The 22,117-nt window shown below is 44.1% G+C and overlaps 1 protein-coding gene and 1 pseudogene across 5 annotated transcripts in view; both read right to left on the reverse strand.

The window, feature by feature from the left end:
- Positions 1 to 1,894: 1,894 nt before the first annotated feature.
- Positions 1,895 to 3,841, reverse strand: LOC134346663 (modulator of apoptosis 1-like; annotated as a pseudogene).
- The window catches only part of LOC134351615 (CMP-N-acetylneuraminate-beta-galactosamide-alpha-2,3-sialyltransferase 1-like), a 98,584-nt gene continuing 79,770 nt past the window's right edge, over positions 3,304 to 22,117 (reverse strand). For all 5 annotated transcript variants that reach the window (XM_063058010.1, XM_063058035.1, XM_063058016.1 and 2 more), the window contains 2 exons: positions 7,419 to 7,538; positions 3,304 to 6,401 (listed from right to left, as the gene is read on the reverse strand). In XM_063058010.1, coding sequence (XP_062914080.1) covers positions 6,228 to 6,401; positions 7,419 to 7,538 — 294 coding nt within the window. In that variant the 3' untranslated portion in view covers positions 3,304 to 6,227. The remainder of the gene's footprint in view (positions 6,402 to 7,418; positions 7,539 to 22,117) is intronic.

A 22,117-nucleotide genomic window follows, 5' to 3' on the forward strand; every position in this document is an offset into this window, starting at 1 on the left:
CGCCCTTTTCAGAGATTGGAACGCCTCCTCACATTGCGCATCCCACCTCAATCCAAAAGGCTTTCCCGGTTCAAGTATCCTCCTACCTCCGGCCCTCGGTCTCCCTTCCTCTTCCTCCCCACAGGTGGATAGCCACACAGCAGCTGGTTCAATCGGTGACTCATTTTAACGTATCCTTTCACGAATCGCCGGTAATACCCATAGAACCCCAAAAACGAGCGTAAGGCGCTCACCTTCTGGAGTCTCAGCCAGGTGGTCACCGCCGCTATCTTAGCTGGATCAGTGGCCTCTCCATTTCACGAAATTATGTGTCCAACTTAGCCGACCGATGCCTTACGGAACTTCATTTGTCCAGGGAAAGTTTCAACCCTTCCTCCTTCCACCGACTCAGCACCTTCAGCAGCCGCTCCTCATGTTCCTCCAACGTAGATCCAAACACTATCAGGTCGTCCAGGTACACCAATACCTCCAGCAGGTTCATGTCCCCCACTGTCCGCTCCATGAGCCTCTGGAAGGTGGCTGGAGCCCCCGAGATGCCTTGGGGCATTCATTCGGACTGAAAAAATCCCAGGGGGCAAATAAAGGCAGTCTTCTCTTTATCGGCCTCACGCATTGGAATCTAGTAATACCCACTCCGCAAATCCAATACACTAAACCACTGGGAACCACTCAGAGAGGCCAGTGTGTCTTCAAACCTTGGAACCGTATACTGGTCGGGGACGGTGCGCCGGTTCAGGGTCCTATAGTCCGTGCACATGTGTACCTTCCCAGTTTTCTTCCCAGCCACTACTATGGGGGACGCATAGAGGCTCCGGGACTCCTCAATATCCCCTGCATCCTTCAACTGCCACACATCTTCCACCCCTGCTGGGGCTGCAACCTTTCTCTAAACGGGGTGTCATTTGTCACCCAGATAGTATGCCGAGTGCTCTTGGAACAGCCCACATCAAACTCGCCCTGAGAAAAGACATCCCCTGGTTTCAGCATCTTCTCCACCAGCCTGCTCTTATATTCCGGCAGGACAGGGGAGTCTTTAAAATTAAAGGCCTCCACGGTCAGCCGCTCCCCGTTCTCCAATAGTTTTCCTCCAGTGGGCCTCATGGGAGTGCTAGACATCACCGTCACTGGGAACATGTGCGCGAGGGGTATCTCGCGCTTAAAGGTGATCTCCCGCTCCGTTGTGTTCCTTACAATCACCCCTATCTGGCGTGCCTGTACAACCGAGGGCCCCTGCAATTGAGGTCTCAACAGCACCCCAGCCGGGATCCGGGACTCCCCTTCAAGGTCTTCCGGGGCGTCTACTAACAGGGCCTCACTCGCCGGTACTCCAGGGAATCTGGGGGTCCCAATCACTAGTGCCACCTGCCCTGGCCGTATCACTTTAGGCCTCGCCTGAGTGCACCACACCGTTCCTCGTTTGCACTCAGGATCCAGCCCCTGGGGGTCACCCACTTCCTCGAACGCTGCTCGAAACACTGGGTGTACCGAGAGGGTCCAGAATGTTCTCCCCCGCCTTCTCCTTACAGACTCCCAGGAGCCGTCGCACAAGAGGGTAGTTAGTCCTCACCAGCAGGGCAGCACCACCTGTTTCCAACGGGTCCAGACAGACCAACACCAATGTCTCAAGGGCTTCCAACACTCCCACATCGCCCTCCGAGAGTTCCAATCTCACTGACAGGTACCCATCATACGGGTAATCACCATCACTTATGCCCCAAATCTCCAGTACATTAAACGGGGTTACTGGCAAATGCTTTAGATATTTGTTGTAGAATGACTGGTACAATAAGGTAACCTGCGATCCTGTGTCAAGGATGACTCTTGCCAAGATTCTCTCCATCCGTAGGGACACGCTGGACCGGGATCCCACCAGTCCATCCAGAAAAAAGGCTTGTGCTTTCGGGGGTCCCATAACTGATTCCTGGCAACGTGTTCCTCCTGAGACTCCAGTCTGTTCCTTCACTGAGTCTCCCCTAAGTTTCCCAACACCTCTCCTTTCTTAGTCGCCCAGGGGCTTTCCCCCTGCGGGGCGTCTTGTCTCTCACAATCCCTCTGAAAGTGACCCGCTTCCCCACAGCTGTAGCACACCCCCGGCCACTCACATTCCTGCCGGAAATGCCTCTCTTTCCCACAGTTATAGCACACACTACCCGCCGACCCTCTCCTCCCGGGACACCCCCCACTCCCAACCCATGGTGCGGGCCATCCACAAAGGGAGTACTCTCCCTGTCCATCCCCTCAAGCGGGGGGGTCCCTTCCCCCCTGCGAACCCTTGGGTTTCTCGGTTCTCAACCTAGCTACCACCTCCTGAACAGCTGAGGACCGTCCCTGGTGGCCCGAGCCCCTTTTCCGGCCCAAAGCGCTCTCCTCCTCCCACACCTCTCTAATCAGCTGCCCGAATGATGGAGGGGGGCTTCTTTTATCAGACTACTGGAGACTCCAAGCCACCTTGTCCTCCTCCAGGGAACCACTAAATATCTGACTCATCCTCAACCTCGCCAATTCATCTGCCTTCACTACCCCTCGGCGCCACAACCCAGTAAGCGTTCTCTCCAGCCGAAAAATGTATTCGGAGAGCATTTCCCCTCTACCCTGCCCCATGTGGTGAAACTCCGCTAGAAGTTCCCAGGGATCTCCTGACATTCCAAACACTCCCTCCAAGGCTTCCAGATACTCCGCCAGGGAAGCCGAGGGTCGGTCCGCCCCCAGCTCACGCACTACACATGCTGCCACTCCCCTCAAACTTTCCACCAATCGCTGTCTCTTTTCCTCATCCGAACCTGGTCACACCTCTAACAACTGGGACGTATCCTCAATTCGTACCTCCTAGTCGTTCTCCCCTTCCGGGGTTGGCGTGGCTCCTGAGAAAATTCTCAGCTTCGGGCAGGGCCTCTTGACCCTTCTCTCTATGGAGGTAATGGCGGCTGCTAACTCAAAGGTCTCACCTCTAGCTGGGGGACGGGGCCTGGCCAAGCCTTCCCACTCTGACCCCCCACCACTGGCTACTGGCACCTTCCCTGGGGTCTCATCTAGCTCCTCCTCTGGCATCTCCTCACTTTCTTCCTCCGGGAGGGTGTGGCGACCCCACGGCCCCGCCTCCCCCGGACGCTGACCGTCGCTGGCAGTTCCAACATCATGACTTCAACACTCATCCGAACCAACACCCAGCTAGATTCCACTTCTTTACCACACCTTCTAGCTACCAGTTCTACCTGCCCTATACCTTTGATCAAACTTAACCCTCGCACTAGTACATCTCCCGAAATGCGGAAATCCACCCCAATTAACACGCACGCATGATTCACCGGTACGTCCTCTTACCTCACACCAGCTTACAATCCTATCTCGATCCACCTTCGTACTACTTAACGTGGCGACTTATACAGCTTTAACGAAAATCCAAACCCGGTCATCTGCCCCCACTAATATAACGCTCGGCTATATTGGCTCGTATTTATCCAGGGGAAACCCCTGTCCAACACCCAGCTTGTCTCCTGGTGATGTCGGTTGCTGTACAACTGCCACCTGATCCAGCTTCAAACACCAATCATCAGCCAACACACAACGTACGGTTCACCAATTACACTTTATAGATATTGCTAAGTCTATGAGATTAATAGAAGTTCAATAAAAAAAAAGGAATGGAAAAGGCGCCAGACTTATCAAAGTTCAATTTCTTCGTGCACACGTTGGAGCTCGGGGACCTCTTCGGAACCAATCTGACCCCTTCGACTCGCAGCTCGGGACCACCCGGAGTGATAATCTGAGATTTCCCTGCACGTCCGTCCTCCTCACGGTCTCTCTTCCATCTCCCCGCCAAAAGCCCCTGGTTCCCAGCCATATGAGACAGCACATCACCCCAAGAAAGAATAACATGGACACCCATTGGTTCATAGTACTCTGCTATCTGTTATAACCCAAGCAAAGTGCTAGCTTGAGACTTTCTCAGCATTTAACATAACAAAGAAGCCATTTTAATTACCATACACAGTAACATAAAAGAAGAAACCTCTTACACAATATTCAAGAGAATACAGAATTATTACATCTCCATCACCTCAACTTCAAAAACTGTACCCTATTTTTCATTCCACCCATTATTAAGTTTGAAATAAAACATAATTCCCTATAGGTCCTTGATTCTGAGAACAATTCATGGACCCACAGGTGTTAAGTTGGCTCTCAACAATATAGTTGATAGAAAATTACTTGTTCACCAGTGGAGTCAGAATTTATCTGGAATCTAAATTAGTGACAATACCCTTCCACTGAAATATGGTTAAGTTTAGTTAGCACCTTCTTAATTTCTAGGCTTTTAAAGGTTAATTCAGGGAATTAACCCTAAAGATCCAGTGGGTCTGCGTGAATCTGAGTAGGTTCCTACGAGGGTAGACTTTATTTCAATATGACCTCTCTTTATGTGTAAAAGGTGGAGGGAGAGACAAATACAAGGAGACAGGTGAAACCTGAAGGGGGAAGGATGAAGTAAAGATCAGGGAAGTTGATTGGTGTAAAAGATACAGGGCTGGAGAAGGGGCAATCTGATAGAAGAGGACAGAAGGCCATGGAAGAAAGAAAAGGTGGGAGGAGCACCAGAGGGAGGTTCCTTGTGTTCATCTCTCTCCTCCCTCCATCTTTTAAATCTACTCCTCAGCTTTTTTTCCCAGCTTGGCCCAAAACATCAACTGTACTTTTTTCTATAGATACTGCCTGGCCTTCTGAGTTCCAGCATTTTGTGTGTGTTGCTTGGAATCCAGCATCTGCAGATTTTCTCTTGTTTGTGATTAAATGCACAGTAGGTCCTTTCTTTGCCACAAATGCACTTAGCTCCACCGGACTAGTAAATTCATTTCCTTCTACCACCTCTTTAAGGCTATTTGTCTGGTAGCAGATGAAGCATTAACATTTGTTCTTTTTAAAAGTCCTGTTTCTGTCCATAAAGCAATTTTTATTCTTTCTGTGGTGGATGTTCTCCTGTGAACATTTCAGTTCTATCAAAGCCCTGACTTATCTTCATAGACATCTTGTGCTATTACATCAACTGAGAAAATCAAACTATTGGCAGAGGTTTTTATGGAGAAAGTTGATTTCTGTTGTAGTACCTTTTCCACAGGATGCAAATGCTTAAATGCTCAGCTAATCTTTCATAGGGAATGTAAGGCAAGTTGTTTTGAAGAATAACAAAATTCTTTTGATTTAACCCTCACTTTACAACTACAAGAGTATCCCTTGCAGCTGTCGTAAGTCAGCACAGGAACACTTATTGATCATTTTATTCTGGAGACACCAGAGACATCCTTAGCATTCTTCAAGCTGAGATCCGAATGGGAAGTCTTCCTTATTAAACACCTCAATGCACAAGATCTCAAAAGTCTTGAAAGTAAGTTGTCTGAGTAATTCATAGAAAGAATGGAAGAAAAAGCTTAACTGTCAATTCCTAATCACAGTTAATAAGTAGCCTTTTTATGAACATATAGGCATAGTGCAGTTGCACGCGATGACTGTGTCCACGTTTTTTACTTCCTTGTACTTACTCTCTGATCTTCACTACTCTTCTAAATGTTATAGAATTGAGGACATCCTAGGATATGATTCCAGAATGCTAATATGTGATTCTGGGTAATCTCACCCAACTGCAAATCTAGATGGTAAGCAACAACAATCTACTCACAGTGCTGGAATCATGTTGAAGTCCCAACGCCAGCCTCATCAGATGGCTTTGTGCACACATGTTGCCAAGACAACTTTTGAGCCACTAAGGCACTAAACCAAGAGGAGAGTTTTTCTCCTGCCTTTTGAAACATTAAAATCAGTTATTTCTGTATGGAAAACCTGTTAACCATGCAAAGGACCCTAATGAATCTTGAATCTTTCTAGACTTGCAACTAAAATTCATGTCAGGTTGGCTATCTTTCTTCACCAAAGCTGAGGGTAAATATGCAGAGTTGAGGTTTTGCTAACTGAGTTGCCAGCTACACAATACTTGTATTATTAAGAATTACAATCAATAGAATCAAAATGATAGAGGAAATCTAAAAATTGGAAAAACACCACAATCTCACAGTAAGAATGTCCTTTTAAGTTTAAAGTTAAGGCACATTATGGTAGAGAATAGTTTTTCTTTCAATTTGTCTGAGTTTAAGATAGTGTTCGCATTTCCATCACCTCAATGAACACAGGCAATTATAATATGCATTTGCCTGGACATGAGTCACATTCTTGCAGGCTTAAACACCTTTGAAAATCTGTATTTTGCTAATATTGGCGAGTGTCTGGATGACATCGGCTTCAAAATCTGCATCATGAACTTTTGTTTTTCGAAAAGCTCCTGCTCCCGAATTCTTCTCCCAGTAATGATGCCAGTGCCCCAATCTGTTGGCACCAAATCCATAAACATCCACCTGCAAACAAGAGAAATTGTAGGTATTAGAATAACACTGCAAGTGAGGAGTGTCAATCTGCTCTCATCTTTTTCCCTTGTTTGTAATTCTAATGCCTATTGCATGCAATGACTCTGCAAAGCAAATGTTTGCTTGCATGATTTCCAGACTATGTGTGAAGCACTGGAGGAGATGTGGAAGGCAGTGCAATATTTTGGGACTCAATTGACATCCACGCTCCTTTCAACACCATTCATCAATTCACAAGAGAACACTGGCATTTTGTGTGCTGTGAATATTAGTTAACTAAAGAAAACCTGAATTCAACCGAAAGACATCAAAGTTGCTGGTGAACGCAGCAGGCCAGGCAGCATCTCTAGGAAGAGGTACAGTCGAGGTTTCAGGCCGAGACCCTTCGTCAGGACTAACAAAGGGTCTCGGCCTGAAACGTCGACTGTACCTCTTCCTAGAGATGCTGCCTGGCCTGCTGTGTTCACCAGCAACTTTGATGTGTGTTGCTTGAATTTCTGGCATCTGCAGAATTCCTGTTGTTTGCATTCAACCGAAAGATATGTGCAGAGACAGTTACAGCCTGCGATAGGTGCTCTTGCTAAATCAGTAAGCATTCTTTCATTTACATAAGAAACCAAATTTACCTCATCACAGACATGCTATGAATATTAGTTAACTAAAGAAAACCTGGATTCAACCAAAAGACATCAAAGTTGCTGGTGAACGCAGCAGGCCAGGCAGCATCTCTAGGAAGAGGTACAGTCGAGGTTTCAGGCCGAGACCCTTCGTCAGGAGTAACAAAGGGTCTCGGCCTGAAACGTCGACTGTACCTCTTCCTAGAGATGCTGCCTGGCCTGCTGCGTTCACCAGCAACTTTGATGTGTGTTGCTTGAATTTCCAGCATCTGCAGAATTCCTGTTGTTTGCATTCAACCGTAAAATATGTGCAGAGACATTTACAGCCTGCGACAGGTGCTCTTGCTAAATCAATAAGCATTCTTTTATTTACATAAGAAACCACATTTACCTCATCACAGACATGAAGTGCAAAAATTAGGACTATCATTCCAGTTGATGAGTACTTCCCATGATTCTCATTCCAGTTGTTACAAATGTACTTAAAAAAATGTGGGTTCACAACTAATACCTGAAAATATAAAGATCAAGAAATCTGATTTAGAGGAGATTTGTCTTTGGTCTCGAGGAAGGCAAATAATAAGTTTATAAAATTATATTTAAAAAATCTGAAATAATGGGAAATGCTGGAAGCACTCGGCAGGTCAGGCAGTCTCTTTCGGAAATAGAAACTGGTAAAGGCATTTCAACGCTTTCATCAAAAGTGGGGAGGAGAGAAAATAAACTGGCTTTCAATTGTAGACTGTGTATGGGTGGGAGGGCAAATAAGGCGATGGGAATATCTCTTGACAGATCACAAAACTACTTCTTTCACTTTGCTTACTTTATCTTTTTCTTTCAAATTTGGTCCTGCTACTATTGGAGCCTGTGATCTACATTTTGTTTTCAGGCTGACTGAGCAATCTGGCCCTTTACTAACTGTGAGGCAGTTCAGCAAGGTTTCGAGTGAGGCATGCAGTCTGAAGGCCAAGAAGCCTGGAGATGAGGCGCACTCCCAAGATGGTCTCCCATTTCTCACTGATCCCACTGATTAAACTATCGAGCCAGATTCAAATCAATGGGCATCAGAGCAGAAGGCGGGTGGGTGAGCTCTCTTTCCCCCTCCCCACCTCTCTCTCTCGCTCCCTCCCTCTCTCCCCTCACTTGATGTTGCCAAAGTACATGGATCATGGGCAAAGTTTAACTGATGCCATTTGTCGATTGACTCCGTAGTTCACGTTATGAGGTGCTCCTGGTTTCTGGATGCTCCTTTTTTTTTTGTTGCTGTATCGTGCGATTTCAATTGGAGCGGACTAGGCTGCAGCCTGCAGATAGCGAGAGACACTGTGCTGGAGAGCCCGGACACTTTTGATGTTTTTGTGATTTAGTGTTTCATATTCTGTGTTCTTCACCCCCTTTTTTGTTGGCGTTTGCGCAACTTGTTCTTATTTTTCTGCATGCTGGGGGCTTTGATGTTTTTCTTTAAACATGGTTTCCTTTGTTGAGGGCAGGGTTGCAGTGGGATATAAATGATTGAGCTAATAGGTTAATAGAGGCAGTAAGAGAGCAAGAACGTGAACATGCAAAATAAATGCAAAGCTGTGGAACATACTCGGAGGATCAGGCTGCATGTTTTAAGAGCTGGTTTAATATTTTCCAGATCTATAAATACTAAGATTAAGCAAATATAACACCAGGCTCGATGGCTTAAAAAAGAAACCAACAGTAACTTGATTTTTCCCACCCCCTCCTCCTGTCAGCATTGGTGGTACTTCCCCATACCATGGTTCCTCTGTCCTTCTTGTATCAGCATCACTCCTATTGTATATTTCAATTCCTGCATACCCCACAAATCTTTTAACCCCTTGATTGTCATATTTATGTATTCTCACTCAGGACTAAAGACTATGTTTACACTGCCCTTCCAAATGCGCACCAGTCCTCCCTAAGATTTTTTCCAGTGGTCTCCCACCTCTGACATAAGGCTCATTAGCCATTGGTACCTGGCTTATCAGCTGATCTTCTTAAATAGAGAACCAATATCAACTTACCAATAATCTTCTGGCACCTCACTTGTGGCTAGTGGAGATACAAAGAATCTCTATCACAGTCCCAGCTATCTCCATCCTTGCTTCTCATAGTGGCCTGGGATAGACCTCATCTGGCCATGAGGATTTTTCAGTTTCTATGTGATCCAAGACACCTCTAATTTCTTAAATAGCCAAGTCAGTATAAACCTGAACATGTTGCTCTTCAACTCTATCTCTTTGTGAATACAGATGATAAGTATTAAATACAGATGATAAGTATTAATTTAGGACTTGGTTCCACACATAGATTACCCATTTTGGTTCCTAAGAGGACCTAATTTTGCTTTGGCCACCATTTTGCTCCTGCCTTGGGATTCTCTTTAACCTTACTTGCCAAAGATATTTCAGGACCTATCTTTTCCCATCAAGTTTCTTTCAGAACTTCATTCCTTAAGAGACTCCTTTGATCCTGTTTCTTCAAATAATTCTAACAAAATTATTAAATATAATTTTCCCTTCACACAACCCTATTGATTTTCCCTGATAACCAGTTTTGCTAAATACCCTGTTATTACAACTTTAACAATTGTTTCTCAGATAAATATCGCTATCTAATCTCCATCCAATTGCATGAATTCACTATTTTCTGATCTAATGTGCCCTTCCCTGAATTGAAGGAATTTTGGAAAATTAAAATGAATCATTTTACTAACCATTTCCTTTATGACTCAAGGATGAAATCCAACAGGATCTGATGATTTGTCCAACAATTTGCTCAATAAAATGCTTTTTGAAACTTAAGATAGAAACCATAGAAAAAATACAGCACAGAAACAGGCCTTTTGGCCCTTCTTGGCTGTGCCGAACCATTTTCTGCCTAGTCCCATTGACCTGCACACGGACCATATCCCTCCATACACCTCCCATTCACGTATCTGTCCGATTTATTCTTAAGTGTTAAAAAAGATTCTAGAGAAAAATCTACATCATTTCTCTGTCATGTGCTTGATACACACATTCAAGTAGGCAGATTCTACAATGAGTCTCAGATTTGGAAGCTTCTTCCTGAAAACCGTTGCCATACATCGTATTTAATCTCAGTTATGTTTTCTTGTAGGATCCCTGCATCTTGTTTCTTTCCTCTGAAATCCAAAGACCTATTGTGATTTTGAATATTGTCAATGACACAGCATTCATGGCTCTCAAGGGTAGGGAATTCAAAAGATTTATAGCCCTTTGTGAGAGGAAAATTTTCTTCATCTCCAGCCGCCTTACCTAAGCTACTAAATGCCATAATCTGCCTGTGTCCATAATTGGTCCAAAACTATCATAAGCCGTGTTTGCTGAGGATGGTCTATGGATGGTAGTTCATTTTGCTCTCTTTAGATATGTAATAATTTATGCCCAGTGGAAACCAGTCTCCAAATCACTTTCATTGACTTGAGTGGAAATAAACTTTAGTAGCAAAGTTCTATTACTGCATTGTGAGCTTTGTGCAAACAACAAATGATGATTGCTTTTCTGAGATCCATTTTACTCTCCCTCACCTTAGAAGTCAAAATTCCACCTTAAAATGAACACAATGCGGGAACTCACAAAGAAACATCCATGCAGCACCCACCACCCAGGTGATCTCTTCTCACTGCTGCCATCAGGAAAAAGGTACAGGAGCCTTAGGATCCACACCACCAGGTTCAGGAACAGTTTTTACCCCTCAACCATCAGGCTCTTGAATCAGAGAGGATAACTTCACTCACCTATCACTGAACTGTTCACTTTCACTTTCAAGGATACATCATCTCAGTTTCTAGATACTTATTACTTTTATTATTTTTTTCTACTTTTTTTCTCTGCTCAAGCTGGTAAAGCCTGAGGTGCAGGCATAGCCAAGCACACTGAGTTATCAACTGTTAGGAACTTTCAGACTATTCTAGTGGTGTTTATTATTGTGGCTTCTAGAGATTTACATAGATATTGCTGTTTAGCCCTAATTGTTTAATACTATTGTGTAGTGTCTTTGGGATGATACCAGTTGTAGATATTACTATTGGGACAATGTATACTCTGTTCATGTTCCAAAGTCTTTCAATTTCCTCTTTTAATTCAGCATATTTCTGGTGTTTTTCACTTAGTAATTTCTGTGAGTTATGTGTGTTTGGAATGGCTATATCTATTAAATAAGTTGTTCTTGCTTGTTTACCCTGTGTAATTATATCCAGATGGTTATTATGGATTGTCCTATCCGTATGAAGTTTGCCACTTGATTGTGCCTGTGTAAGTAGCCAGATTGTGTTAAACTGCTACAGCAACGTTATTATTTTTTTTGTATTTGCAGTTTGTTGTTTTTTGCACATTAGTTGCTTGTCCATCCTGTTGAGTGCAATCTTTCATATCGCGTTTCTTGGATTTACTGAGAATGCCCACAAGAAACTCAACCTCAGGGTTATATAATGTAACATATATGTACCTTGATAATAAATTTACTTTGAACTTTGAACAGTTGTTGTCCTGCCTTTCAATTCTTTTGATTGCACACTATTCAGATATCAACAGAGTCGCATTCTTCAGTTTGCATATAAGGGATCAATGTAGCAACATACAGTATATGCTATCACTGATGTTGAACCACTGGAGGGGCAGAATATTTCCATTCATGGAGGCATGGTGGCACAGCAGACCATTCAGCCCATCCCACATGCTATCTCTGTTTTACAGCCGTCTTCTGCTCTTTTCCCTGTGCCTGCAAGTTTACTTCCCTCCACTATTCTTTTATTAGGCAATAAGCTTCAGGTGTTAAAAACGTTCCTCCTCATATACCCAATATAATTCTTAAATCTGTGTCCTCTAGTTCTTGTCTCCTTATGTAAAATCTATCCTTGCCTTGTACAGCACAATAAAACTTCACCTCAGCCTCTTGTGCTCCAAGCATAATCCCAGCTCCTTCAACCTCTCCTTGTATCTAAGATACCTCAATACTGGAATCATTCTGGTGGGCGTCCTTTGCACCTTCTCAAAGACCTTCACAATTTTTTTCTAAAATGTCGTGACTTGAACTATATGTAACAACCTAGTTATGGTCTATCCAATGTGTTATGAAAGTTCACCATAACATCTCACATATTGCATTTGATAACCTATTGACAGAGTCTACCATCACACGTACTTTATTTTCTTCTCTCTCAATATGTACTGGTATCTTCAAAATAACTATGCACATAAATCCCTAGGTTCCCTTTATAAGGTTGTCATTAACAGCATGCATTTCTCTCTCTTGTCTGCCAAGGTACAACACCTTACATTTCTCTGTATGAAATTTGCTTGTTCTGCTCATCCATATCCTATCAAACTCACTGTTCACCATAACTCCACATCTGGAGAATAAAACCCAGATCATAGATTACTACAGTGAAGGGGCAGGACCTTTGACCTATGGTAGCTGAGCTGAACACAAGGCTAACTTAAGCTAAATCTCTTCAGTCTGCTCACGGTCCATATCATTTCATTCCCTGCATATTTGCATGCCCATCTAAAACCCTTTTATGGACCATTATCTTGCCTGCTTCTGCTACTATCCATGCAGTCCATTCCAGGCACTTAACACTCTCTGTACAAAAAACTTACCCTGCACATCTACTTTAAACTTTCCCTCTCTCAGCTCAAATGCATGCCTGCTTGTTTTTGACATTTCTACCCTGGGAAAAGCCTTGTCAATGGCAAATATTGAAATTTTACTCTATATTTGAATATCTAAGTCATTTTATATATTATTGGTTTCAGCAGACAATTTTGACATATTAACATGCATAATTAACATCTGAAAAATTAGAACATTAATCGGCAAGCACATTCATCACTCACATTACTGCCATAGTTTTTGCAAAAATCTGATATCTTCATGATCACTATTACAAGATTTTCATTGTAAAATTTAAACTCCTCTGCATTTTGACAGATAATCCACATTTTTGATTCCTAGTCCTTTAGCTTAACCAGCATAATCCTATATAACTTTTTTTGAATTACCTTTGGAAATATGGTGAGAAGTTGATAATGAAGAATTCACATTTTTAAAAAATTGTCTTTAACTTTGACGATAATCTTGCTCTCTCATGTGGCAACTGAGCCCCAGTGATTTTGTCTACTTTACCTTTAATATGTCTAATTTACAATTTGAGATTCCCATTCCAGTCAGAGATAAATCATGACTTCTGAGTTACAGTCAGTGTGAGATGGCACTTAGAAAGTTTAAGAGCAATAGTACAAAACTAAAGCAGTGTGGTTGCTGAAGATCTGCAATAAACGCAGAATCTTGCAGAAATACTCAGCAAGTCAGGTGACATCAGAGGAGAGAATTAATGCTTCAAGTTGATGATCTTTTCTTAGTACAAATAGTTGTTTTTTATTTGAAGCGTCATTGAAATACTGATTTGTTTCTCCTTACACAGAAATGTAGTGTACCATTTTAATGTATTGTCTGTTTATATTTGTTTGGGACCATTGGTAACAAGATGGCAATGTTCTAGGGTTAGTTCAGTTAGTTTTTGCACTTGTCAAATTTGAATGACATCCCAGTGCTGTATCTTGGCTGAAAACATCAGCCATCCCTTTGCTTCCAGATGCTTTTGCTTTCTCCAGCTGTTTGCTTTCTGTATCAAATTATAGTTTTCAGAGGAGAATTTCATGATGTTGTAGAATTGACATTTACTTTAAGCTCGCTGATGTCACCTTTGGCAGCATAACAAAAACTTAGTTCAACAACCCAAGTTATGCCATACTTCCAAATCCATTGCTAAAGTTCATTCAAACAAAGCAAGTATTGTTACAGTGGCTGGGTCCAGCTCCAGATGGTATGATTACACTGCTAAATCAAAGTTTGACAACCCTTAACTAAAATATGTGCTGGATTCAGTACTCCAGAGTACAGCTCTCAGCTGAAGTGGACTAAAAAGAGCGGAAAGAAGACAGAACATTATGGCACAGTACAGGCCCTTTGGCCCACAATGTTGTGCCAACTTTTTAACCTACTCTAAGATCAATCTAACTCTTCCCTCTTAAGTAAACCTCTATTTTTTAATCATCCATGTGTTAATTTTTCAAATGTTAATTACATGCATGATAATATATCAAAATTGTATTGTGTGTTTTTAATTAAATTTGTTGTTGTTCAGTTGTTAAGTTGAGTCCGACTCTTCGTGACGTCATGGAACCGAGGGTTTTCATGGCAAGATACGGAAGTAGATTGCCAGGCCTTTCTCCCGTGCAGATACTGCTGCTGCCCAGGATGGGGCCTGACTGGCACTCAGGACCATTTTCCTTGAGGTCCAGTGCTGACGTCACTACACTGCCAGCTGGCCCTGCTCTGTAATTACATTTACAGAACATCACACTGGGCATTCAGCTGCACAATGCCTGTATTTTTCTGCATCCACAAGTTTTCTTTTATCATTAAAGGCACAAGGTTTTGCACATGAACGTTGGCATTCACTTCCCAATCATTATGCACCCTGATGAGTCTACAACAGCAAAAGTCTGGTTCTCAACATGTCACAATGATTATCCTTTCAACAGGTGGGATTTTCATTTCTTTATTCCTAATCCTGTAGTCTCATCACAATTACCCCAAAAGATCTTTGTTGGATTGCTTTTGAGAACACTACCAAATGACTGAAATTTCATCAGGTCCAGTGGCTTTACCCTGTTTCATGATTTTCATTGCTTTAGTTATTTCTTCGACGGCGACCGGGGCAGAACGGACTGGCAACCCAATCTGCATCCTCTGAGAGGAGGACCCCCACAAAAGTCACAAAGAATCTAAGGAAAAGATACCCCCAGAGGTGCCCGAGAGGGGGGGAGGATGAGCACCCCAGTCGGATGGACACAACGACATCAGAGCCAGGCAATGAACAAACGACGATGAGGAAGCAGTGTGCATGTGGCAAAATCTGCAAGAACGATCGCGGCTTGAAGATCCACCAAGTGAGGATGAAGTGTTTGGCGGGAGCAGGAGCAGCACAACGCGCAGGTGTCCAACCTGGTGAGACGAGGGAGGAGCCAGGCCCAGAGTCACCCCATAGTGCCCAGAACCACCAAGTGTTGCAAACTAATCCCTCGAACATGAAGTCTAACAGGAGGCAGATCAAATGGCCTGCAGCTAACATGACTTCACTGTGGAAACAGTTTGATGAAGATGTTGACCAAATTCTGGAGGCAACGGCGAAGGGAGGGGTTGATAGGAAGCTGGAAGCCATGACAACAATTATTGTCAGTATCGCAGCTGAACCGTTCGGAGAAGAGGAGAAGGGAGGCTCCAAAACATCTTACTCGAAGAACCAAAGAGCATCGAGGATCCACAACATCAGGCAGGAGATGAAAGCGCTGAAGTCCCAATACAAGGAGGCAGGAGAAGAGGAGTGCATTGGCTTGGCCCAGCTGATGTGCATACTACGAAAGAAGATCAGGGTCCTCCACCGGGCAGAGTGGCATCGGAGGCTGCGTCGTGAAAGGGCCCGAAAACGTGCTGCCTTTATCGCCAACCCCTTCAAGTTCAGCAAGGAGTTGCTGGGGGAGAAGCGCAGTGGGAAACTGGCCTGTTCGCAGGAAGACAAAGACCAACATCTGAAGAAGATATATAATGATCCTGAAAGAGAGCAGGAGTTGGGAGAGTGCGACATCCTAATAGACCCACCTGAACTGGATGTGCAGTTCGACATGTCGGAGCTGCAACTAGAGGAAGTCAGAGAGGTCGTCCGCAAAGCAAGGGCAAGCTCGGCTCCAGGACCAAGCAACACCTCGTACCAAGTGTACAAGAACTGCCCCAAACTCCTGCTGCATCTGTGGAAGATCCTGAGAACCTTTTGGAGAAGGGGGAAAATCTCAGAACAGTGGAGAGTGGCTGGAGGGGCATGGATCCCGAAGGAGGAAAATGCCACCCAGATAGATCAGTTTCGCATCACCTCCCTGTTGTGTGTCGAGGCGAAGATCTTTAGTGCAGTTTCTAACCGGCTGTGCACCTACCTAGCAAAGAACACCTATATTGATACATCAGTCCAGAAGGGTGGCATTTCAGGGATGCCGGGCTGTCTGGAGCACATCGGTGTGGTGACACAGCTCATCGGGGAGGCCAGAGAGAACAAGGACAACCTGTCAGTGTTGTGGCTCGACCTGGCAAATGCATATGGCTCCATTCTGCACAAGCTGGTGCAGCTCACACTGACCAAATATCACGTTCCCAGCAGAATCAGAGGCCTTATCGCTGATTATTACAGCAACTTCAGAATGAGGGTCTCTTCAGGAGCAATTACATCAAGCTGGCACAAGATGGAGAACAGCATCATCACAGGGTGCACTATCTCAGTGACACTGTTCTCCCTAGCCACGAACATGCTCACTAAGTCTGCTGAACCAGAGTGCAGAGGGCCCAGAATGAATTCCGCTCAACGGCAACCACCTATCAGGGCATTCATGGATCACCTCACAGTCACCACAGAATCAGTCCCAGGCTGCCGGAGGATTCTGCAGGGGCTCGAAAAGCTGGTGGAGTGGGCCTGGATGCGTTTCAAACCTGCCAAATCAAGATCGATGATGCTGAGGAAAGGGAAGGTGGAGAACAAGTTCCGGTTCAGCATCGCAGGCACAGCCATCCCAACCATCACAGAAAAGCCAGTCAAGAGCTCAGGCAAAGTTTTTGACAGCTCTTTAAGGGACACAACATCCATTCAGGCAACATGCACCGAGTTGGATGGCTGGCTGAAATCTGTGGACAAGTCTGGCCTACCTGGGAAGTTTAAAGCCTGGGTGTATCAGCATGGCATTCTTCCCAGAATCCTATGGCCCCTCCTCATCTATGCAGTTCCGATCTCGACAGTCGAAACCTTAGAGAGGAGGGTTAGCAACCACCTCAGGAGATGGCTGGGGCTGCCAAAGAGCCTAAGCAGCATCGCACTCTATGGACACAACAAACTGCAACTGCCCTTCAAATCCTTGGAGGAAGAATTCAAGGTAACAAGAGCCAGAGAAGTGCTACAGTATAGGGTCTCAAGTGACCCGAAGGTGGCTAGAGCAGGGATCCAAGTAAGTACTGGCAGGAAGTGGAGGGCAGAGGAAGCTGTTCAGGAGGCAGAGGCGAGGCTGCGTCACAGAAGGTTGGTGGGAGTGGTCACACGAGGCCGAGCTGGGCTAGGATCCTTTCCAATCCCCAAATGGACACCAGAGGGAAGGAAAAGCATCGTCTAGTTCAGGAGGAGGTGAGGGCAGTAGTGGAGGAGATGAGAGCCTGCAAGGTGGTGGGAATGAAGCAACAGGGAGCTTGGACAAGATGGGAGAATGCGGTTGAGAGGAAAATGACCTGGGCTGATCTTTGGAAAGCTGAACCACACCGCATCCAATTTCTCATCCAGGCAGTGTACGATGTGCTTCCAAGCCCATCAAACCTGCACACATGGGGCAAGGCAGAGTCATCTGCGTGCCCACTGTGCTCCAAGCGAGGAACCCTGGAGCACATCCTCAGTGGCTGTGCAAGGGCACTTGGTGAGGGACGGTATAGGTGGAGGTATGATCAGGTCCTGAAGACCATCGCTGAAGCCGTCAGCACAGGAGTTGAGTGGGCAAAGCGGTCCCGACTCTCCAAGCAGACCATTGCCTTTGTCAGAGCTGGGGAGCAGCCAATACCCGTCAAAAGAACATCTGCAGGCATTCTGACCTCTGCAAGGGACTGGCAGCTGTTGGTGGACCTCGAAGGGCAGCTGAAGTTCCCCAACCATATCGCAGCCACCACCCTGCGACCAGACATTGTCCTAGTGTCTGAGTCTACTAAGCAAGTGGTGCTGCTGGAGCTGACAGTCCCATGGGAAGATAGCTTGGAAGAGGCCTTTGAAAGGAAGCTCTCCAAGTACGCAGGACTGGTCAGTAACTGTCAGCAGGCTGGATGGAAAGCGGGGTGTCTCCCAGTGGAGGTTGGTTGTAGGGGATTCGTAGCCCGTTCTTTAGTTAGAGCCTTCAGCATTTTGGGCATCGAGGGAGAGAGGAAGAGGAGAGCCATCCGCAGTACCACCGATGCGGCAGAGAGGGCCTCAAGATGGCTGTGGCTCAAAAGAGGGGAGCCATGGAGTCATAAGTAGCTAGCCATCTGGACACAAGCTGGGGTCTGATCAGCCCCGGCTGGGTCACCTGGAGGAGGTTGTATGATGTTGAAAGACCCGAAACATCCAATGATTCCAGGAACATCACTGAAGATGTGTCCAGAAGCATCAATAGATGTATGTACACAGCTTTCGTAATAGGTGGGCCAGAATTAGGGTGTTTAATATCTGAGGGCTCCCCTCTATTATCCTCAAACAGCTGCTCTATATACTGAATCCACCTCTCACATACTTTATCTGGATCCGTTAGTATGGATCCGTCTGCTGATCTTATGCATCCTGTAGAGGAGGTTTTCTTAATTCCAGTAATTTCCTTAATTTTCTTATGCATTTCTTTGCTGTTGTTAATATGGCCTTCTACTTCATTGCATTTTTGATTCAACCATTCTTCCTTTGCAATATTGCACAATTGTCTGGTCTGTCTGTCTAGCTCTCTGTATTGCACTTTATCATTCTTCACTAACCTTCTTCGTTCCACCAGATCTAGAATTTCTTGGATTATCCACCCCTTGTTGGTGTGTTGTATTTCTTGAACTGGGATTATCTCCTCTGCTGATTGCTTTATAGCATATTTAAATCTGTCCCAAATAGGTGTCGTTACATTTTCGTTGAGGTGTTCTTCTACAGCTGTTTTGAATTGTTGTTTAAGTATGCTATCTTTTTATGTTCTCCCAACATATACTTCTTTCTCTTTTTTCCACGTTTCAGTTTCTTTAATTTTGTTTTAATGGTAGCTATTACTGGATAGTGATCTGAACCACAGTCTGCTCCTGAGTAGGCTTTAGAATTTGTAATATTATTTCTAAAGCGTTCATTGAAGGTAATGAAATCTATTTGATTCCTTGTTCTATCTCCAGGGCTAATCCAAGTACACAATCTATGTGGATGGTTTTTATACCAAGTATTGGTGATCATTTGGTTGTTTCTGACACACCAATCAGGAAACCCTTCTCCATTTTCATTTTTCTCCCCTAATCCAAAGGGTCCTATGATGTTATCAACCCTTTCCTGTCCAACTTTGGCATTAAAATCTCCCATGACTAGTTTTATATCCTGAGATTTACATTGCTCATAAGCACTGTCGAGATCTTCATAACACTTGTTGACATCCTCTTCATCTGTATCATTTGTTGGTGCATAGGCTTGGATTATGCTAATGTTAAAAGGGTTACCCCTTAATTTAGCTAAAAGCAGCCGATCGGATATCACCTAATATCCCATAAAACATTTTGATACTTGTTTGTTTAAAATAATTCCAACTCCATACATATGCTGTTGCCCTCCAGAATACATTATCAGAGAACTATTCTTCATGAATTTGCCACTGTCAGTCCATCTAATTTCTGACAGGCCTAAGATATCAACTTCCAACCTTTTCATTTCATTTAATGTGTTGTCCAACATTCCTTTCTGGTAAAGTGTGTGGATGTTCCATGTTGCTATCCCTAGCCTTTCCCTATTGCTTACAGTCTCTGGATGACGGTCTGGTGTCACCTGCAGCACATGACTACCCCTACCGAGTGAGGTGTTGTTCTGTTGATTAGAATTGACCCCACTCACACTGTTGTCTGGTTTCCTTCTTTTGTTTCTTTCCATGGTTGACTAGACAGAAATTTCAACAGTGGTTTGCCGTTGCCTTCTGTTGCCGCAGTGCTCATCTAACTAGAGCATTTGGCCTTTACTGGTGTTCCCGATTGGGAATCATACACTAGACGTCGCCCAACCTTTGCTGTTGTACAAAGACATTCCTGCACCAAAGCTTGGAATCCATCTCCCTGCTGCCGAAGCCTTCAGTAATTTTAGGTGACACCACCACCATTGGTCTGGTTATTTTTCTGGCACCAAACAGTCACCATAAACAGAGCTCCTTCAGCGAGACAGGGTGCACCCGGACCTAAGTCCTACGTGAAGGCGGAGTTGTCTTGGGTGGGAGAAGCTATATAATCGCTATTGGCATTTCCTGATATTTGGTCAGGACCCAACCACCCCATATACCCCAAATTTCAGTGGAAATGATACAAGCCCTAGAAGATCTGGGCATAGATATTCTTTTTGAACTGTTTAATGGCATATATGAATCTGGTGTATTGCCTGACGATCTCTTGAAATCAGTACTTATAACTCTGCCAACAATTCCTGGAACCATTGGCTGCGAAAATTATAGAACAATCAGTCCTATGAGTCACATAATAAAGATTTTGTTGAGAATTGTTCTGAGTCGAATTAAAAACAAGTAAAGACCAGAAACTTCTAAACTGCAATATGGGTTTATTGAGGATAGAGGAAATAGGAAGGCAATTTTCATACTACAAATGCTTTCAGAAAGGGCAATTGAATATCAAAATGATAACCCTAATAGCAAGCGCTGCAGAAGATCTACAAATCCTCCTAGACAAAGTCGTACAAACAAGTGCAGATTTTGGTCTAACCATCAACTGTAAATAAACCAAATGTATGGTAATATCAAAACAGCAGGATACTCCCAACTGCCAATTGTACATCGGTAACCAAGAGATTGAACAAAAGACCAGCTTTAATTACCTTGGTAGCTTTATATCACAAATGCTAGAAGTAAAGTAGAAATAAAAAGAAGAATTGCCATTGCCAAAACCAACTTCCAAAAAATGAAATCCATTTTTACCAACAGACACATTTCTATGACAACAAGGCTTTGGCTACTAAAATGTTACTGTATGCTTCCAAAAATCTTGCTGTATGCTTCCGAAACATGGACTATAACACCAGAATTCCAAAGGAACTTAGAAGCAACAGAAATGTGGTTTCTTAGAATGTTGAAAATATCCTATAGAGATAGGGTAACTAATGAGAACTCCAAAGTGCCCATACAAAAAAATCTTTAATGAGAACATTAAATGAGAGGAAACTTAAATTCCTGGGCCATGTCATCAGAAAGGGAGAAATAGAATACCTTACAGTACAAGGCTGTATGCCTGGGAAACACGGAAGAGGAAGGCAAAGAAGAAAACATATGGACACTGTGAAAGAACTAACAGATCTAAGTGTGCGAGATATCATTGACGCTGCGAGGGATCGTTTGATGTGGAAAGCCATGATCGCCCAAGCGTGTAACGCGCAAGGCACATGAAGAAGAGGACCAAATGACTTACGGAACAAGGTGTTTCATAGTACTGGGCCTTGCTTAGATAGAACATAATCTTATCTACAGCAGTAACTTTTTAATCTCCTGGAGACTTGATCTTAAATATAAATAAAGCAAACTATGAAGCAATCTGTGTTTTAGCAGTTGTAGACTGGGAAAATTACAATAAAATAATTACAATGGTACTGCAAAGGATGAAAGCCATTTTCGAGTATCAAATCTATTTTGGTTCCATGTAGGCGCAAACCTTCACACTCACACAGTTAGAGAGGGAGATCAGGGATAGAAGAGGTTACACCTACCTAAAGTTGGAGGAGGTAGGGGGCACCTGTAATGAATAATTTGCTTCAGTATTTACTAGTGAGAGGGAAATAAAGGAATGTGTGGTGGGCATAGAACAGGTTGATAGGCTGGAAAATGTCGACGCTAAGAAAGAGCACGAGGAAAGCTAAGTTGAGGGGGTCAGCTGGGATATACCAGTTTGCTACAGGAAGTGAGGGAAGAGATTCTTGTGCCTTTAGCGATGATCTTTGCAACTTTACTGGTCATAGGAGTAGTACAAGAAGATTGGACAGGGTTTGGAGAAAGTTACAGGGGGCAGGGTGGATGCCAGAAGTGTTTTTTCACTCACGGTAGTAGGTATGTGGAATGCGCTGCCAGGGATAGTGGTAGAGCTAGATATGTTAGGGATATTCAAGCCTCTTAGATAAGCACATGGGTGAAAGAAAATTCGAGTATTATGTGAGGGTAGATCGATCATTAAGTAAGTTAAAGGATCAGCAGAACATCATTGGCCAAAGAGCCTGTAATGTGCTGCACTGTT

Source organism: Mobula hypostoma, chromosome 1, assembly GCF_963921235.1.
Source record: "Mobula hypostoma chromosome 1, sMobHyp1.1, whole genome shotgun sequence".
NCBI lineage: Eukaryota > Metazoa > Chordata > Chondrichthyes > Myliobatiformes > Myliobatidae > Mobula > Mobula hypostoma.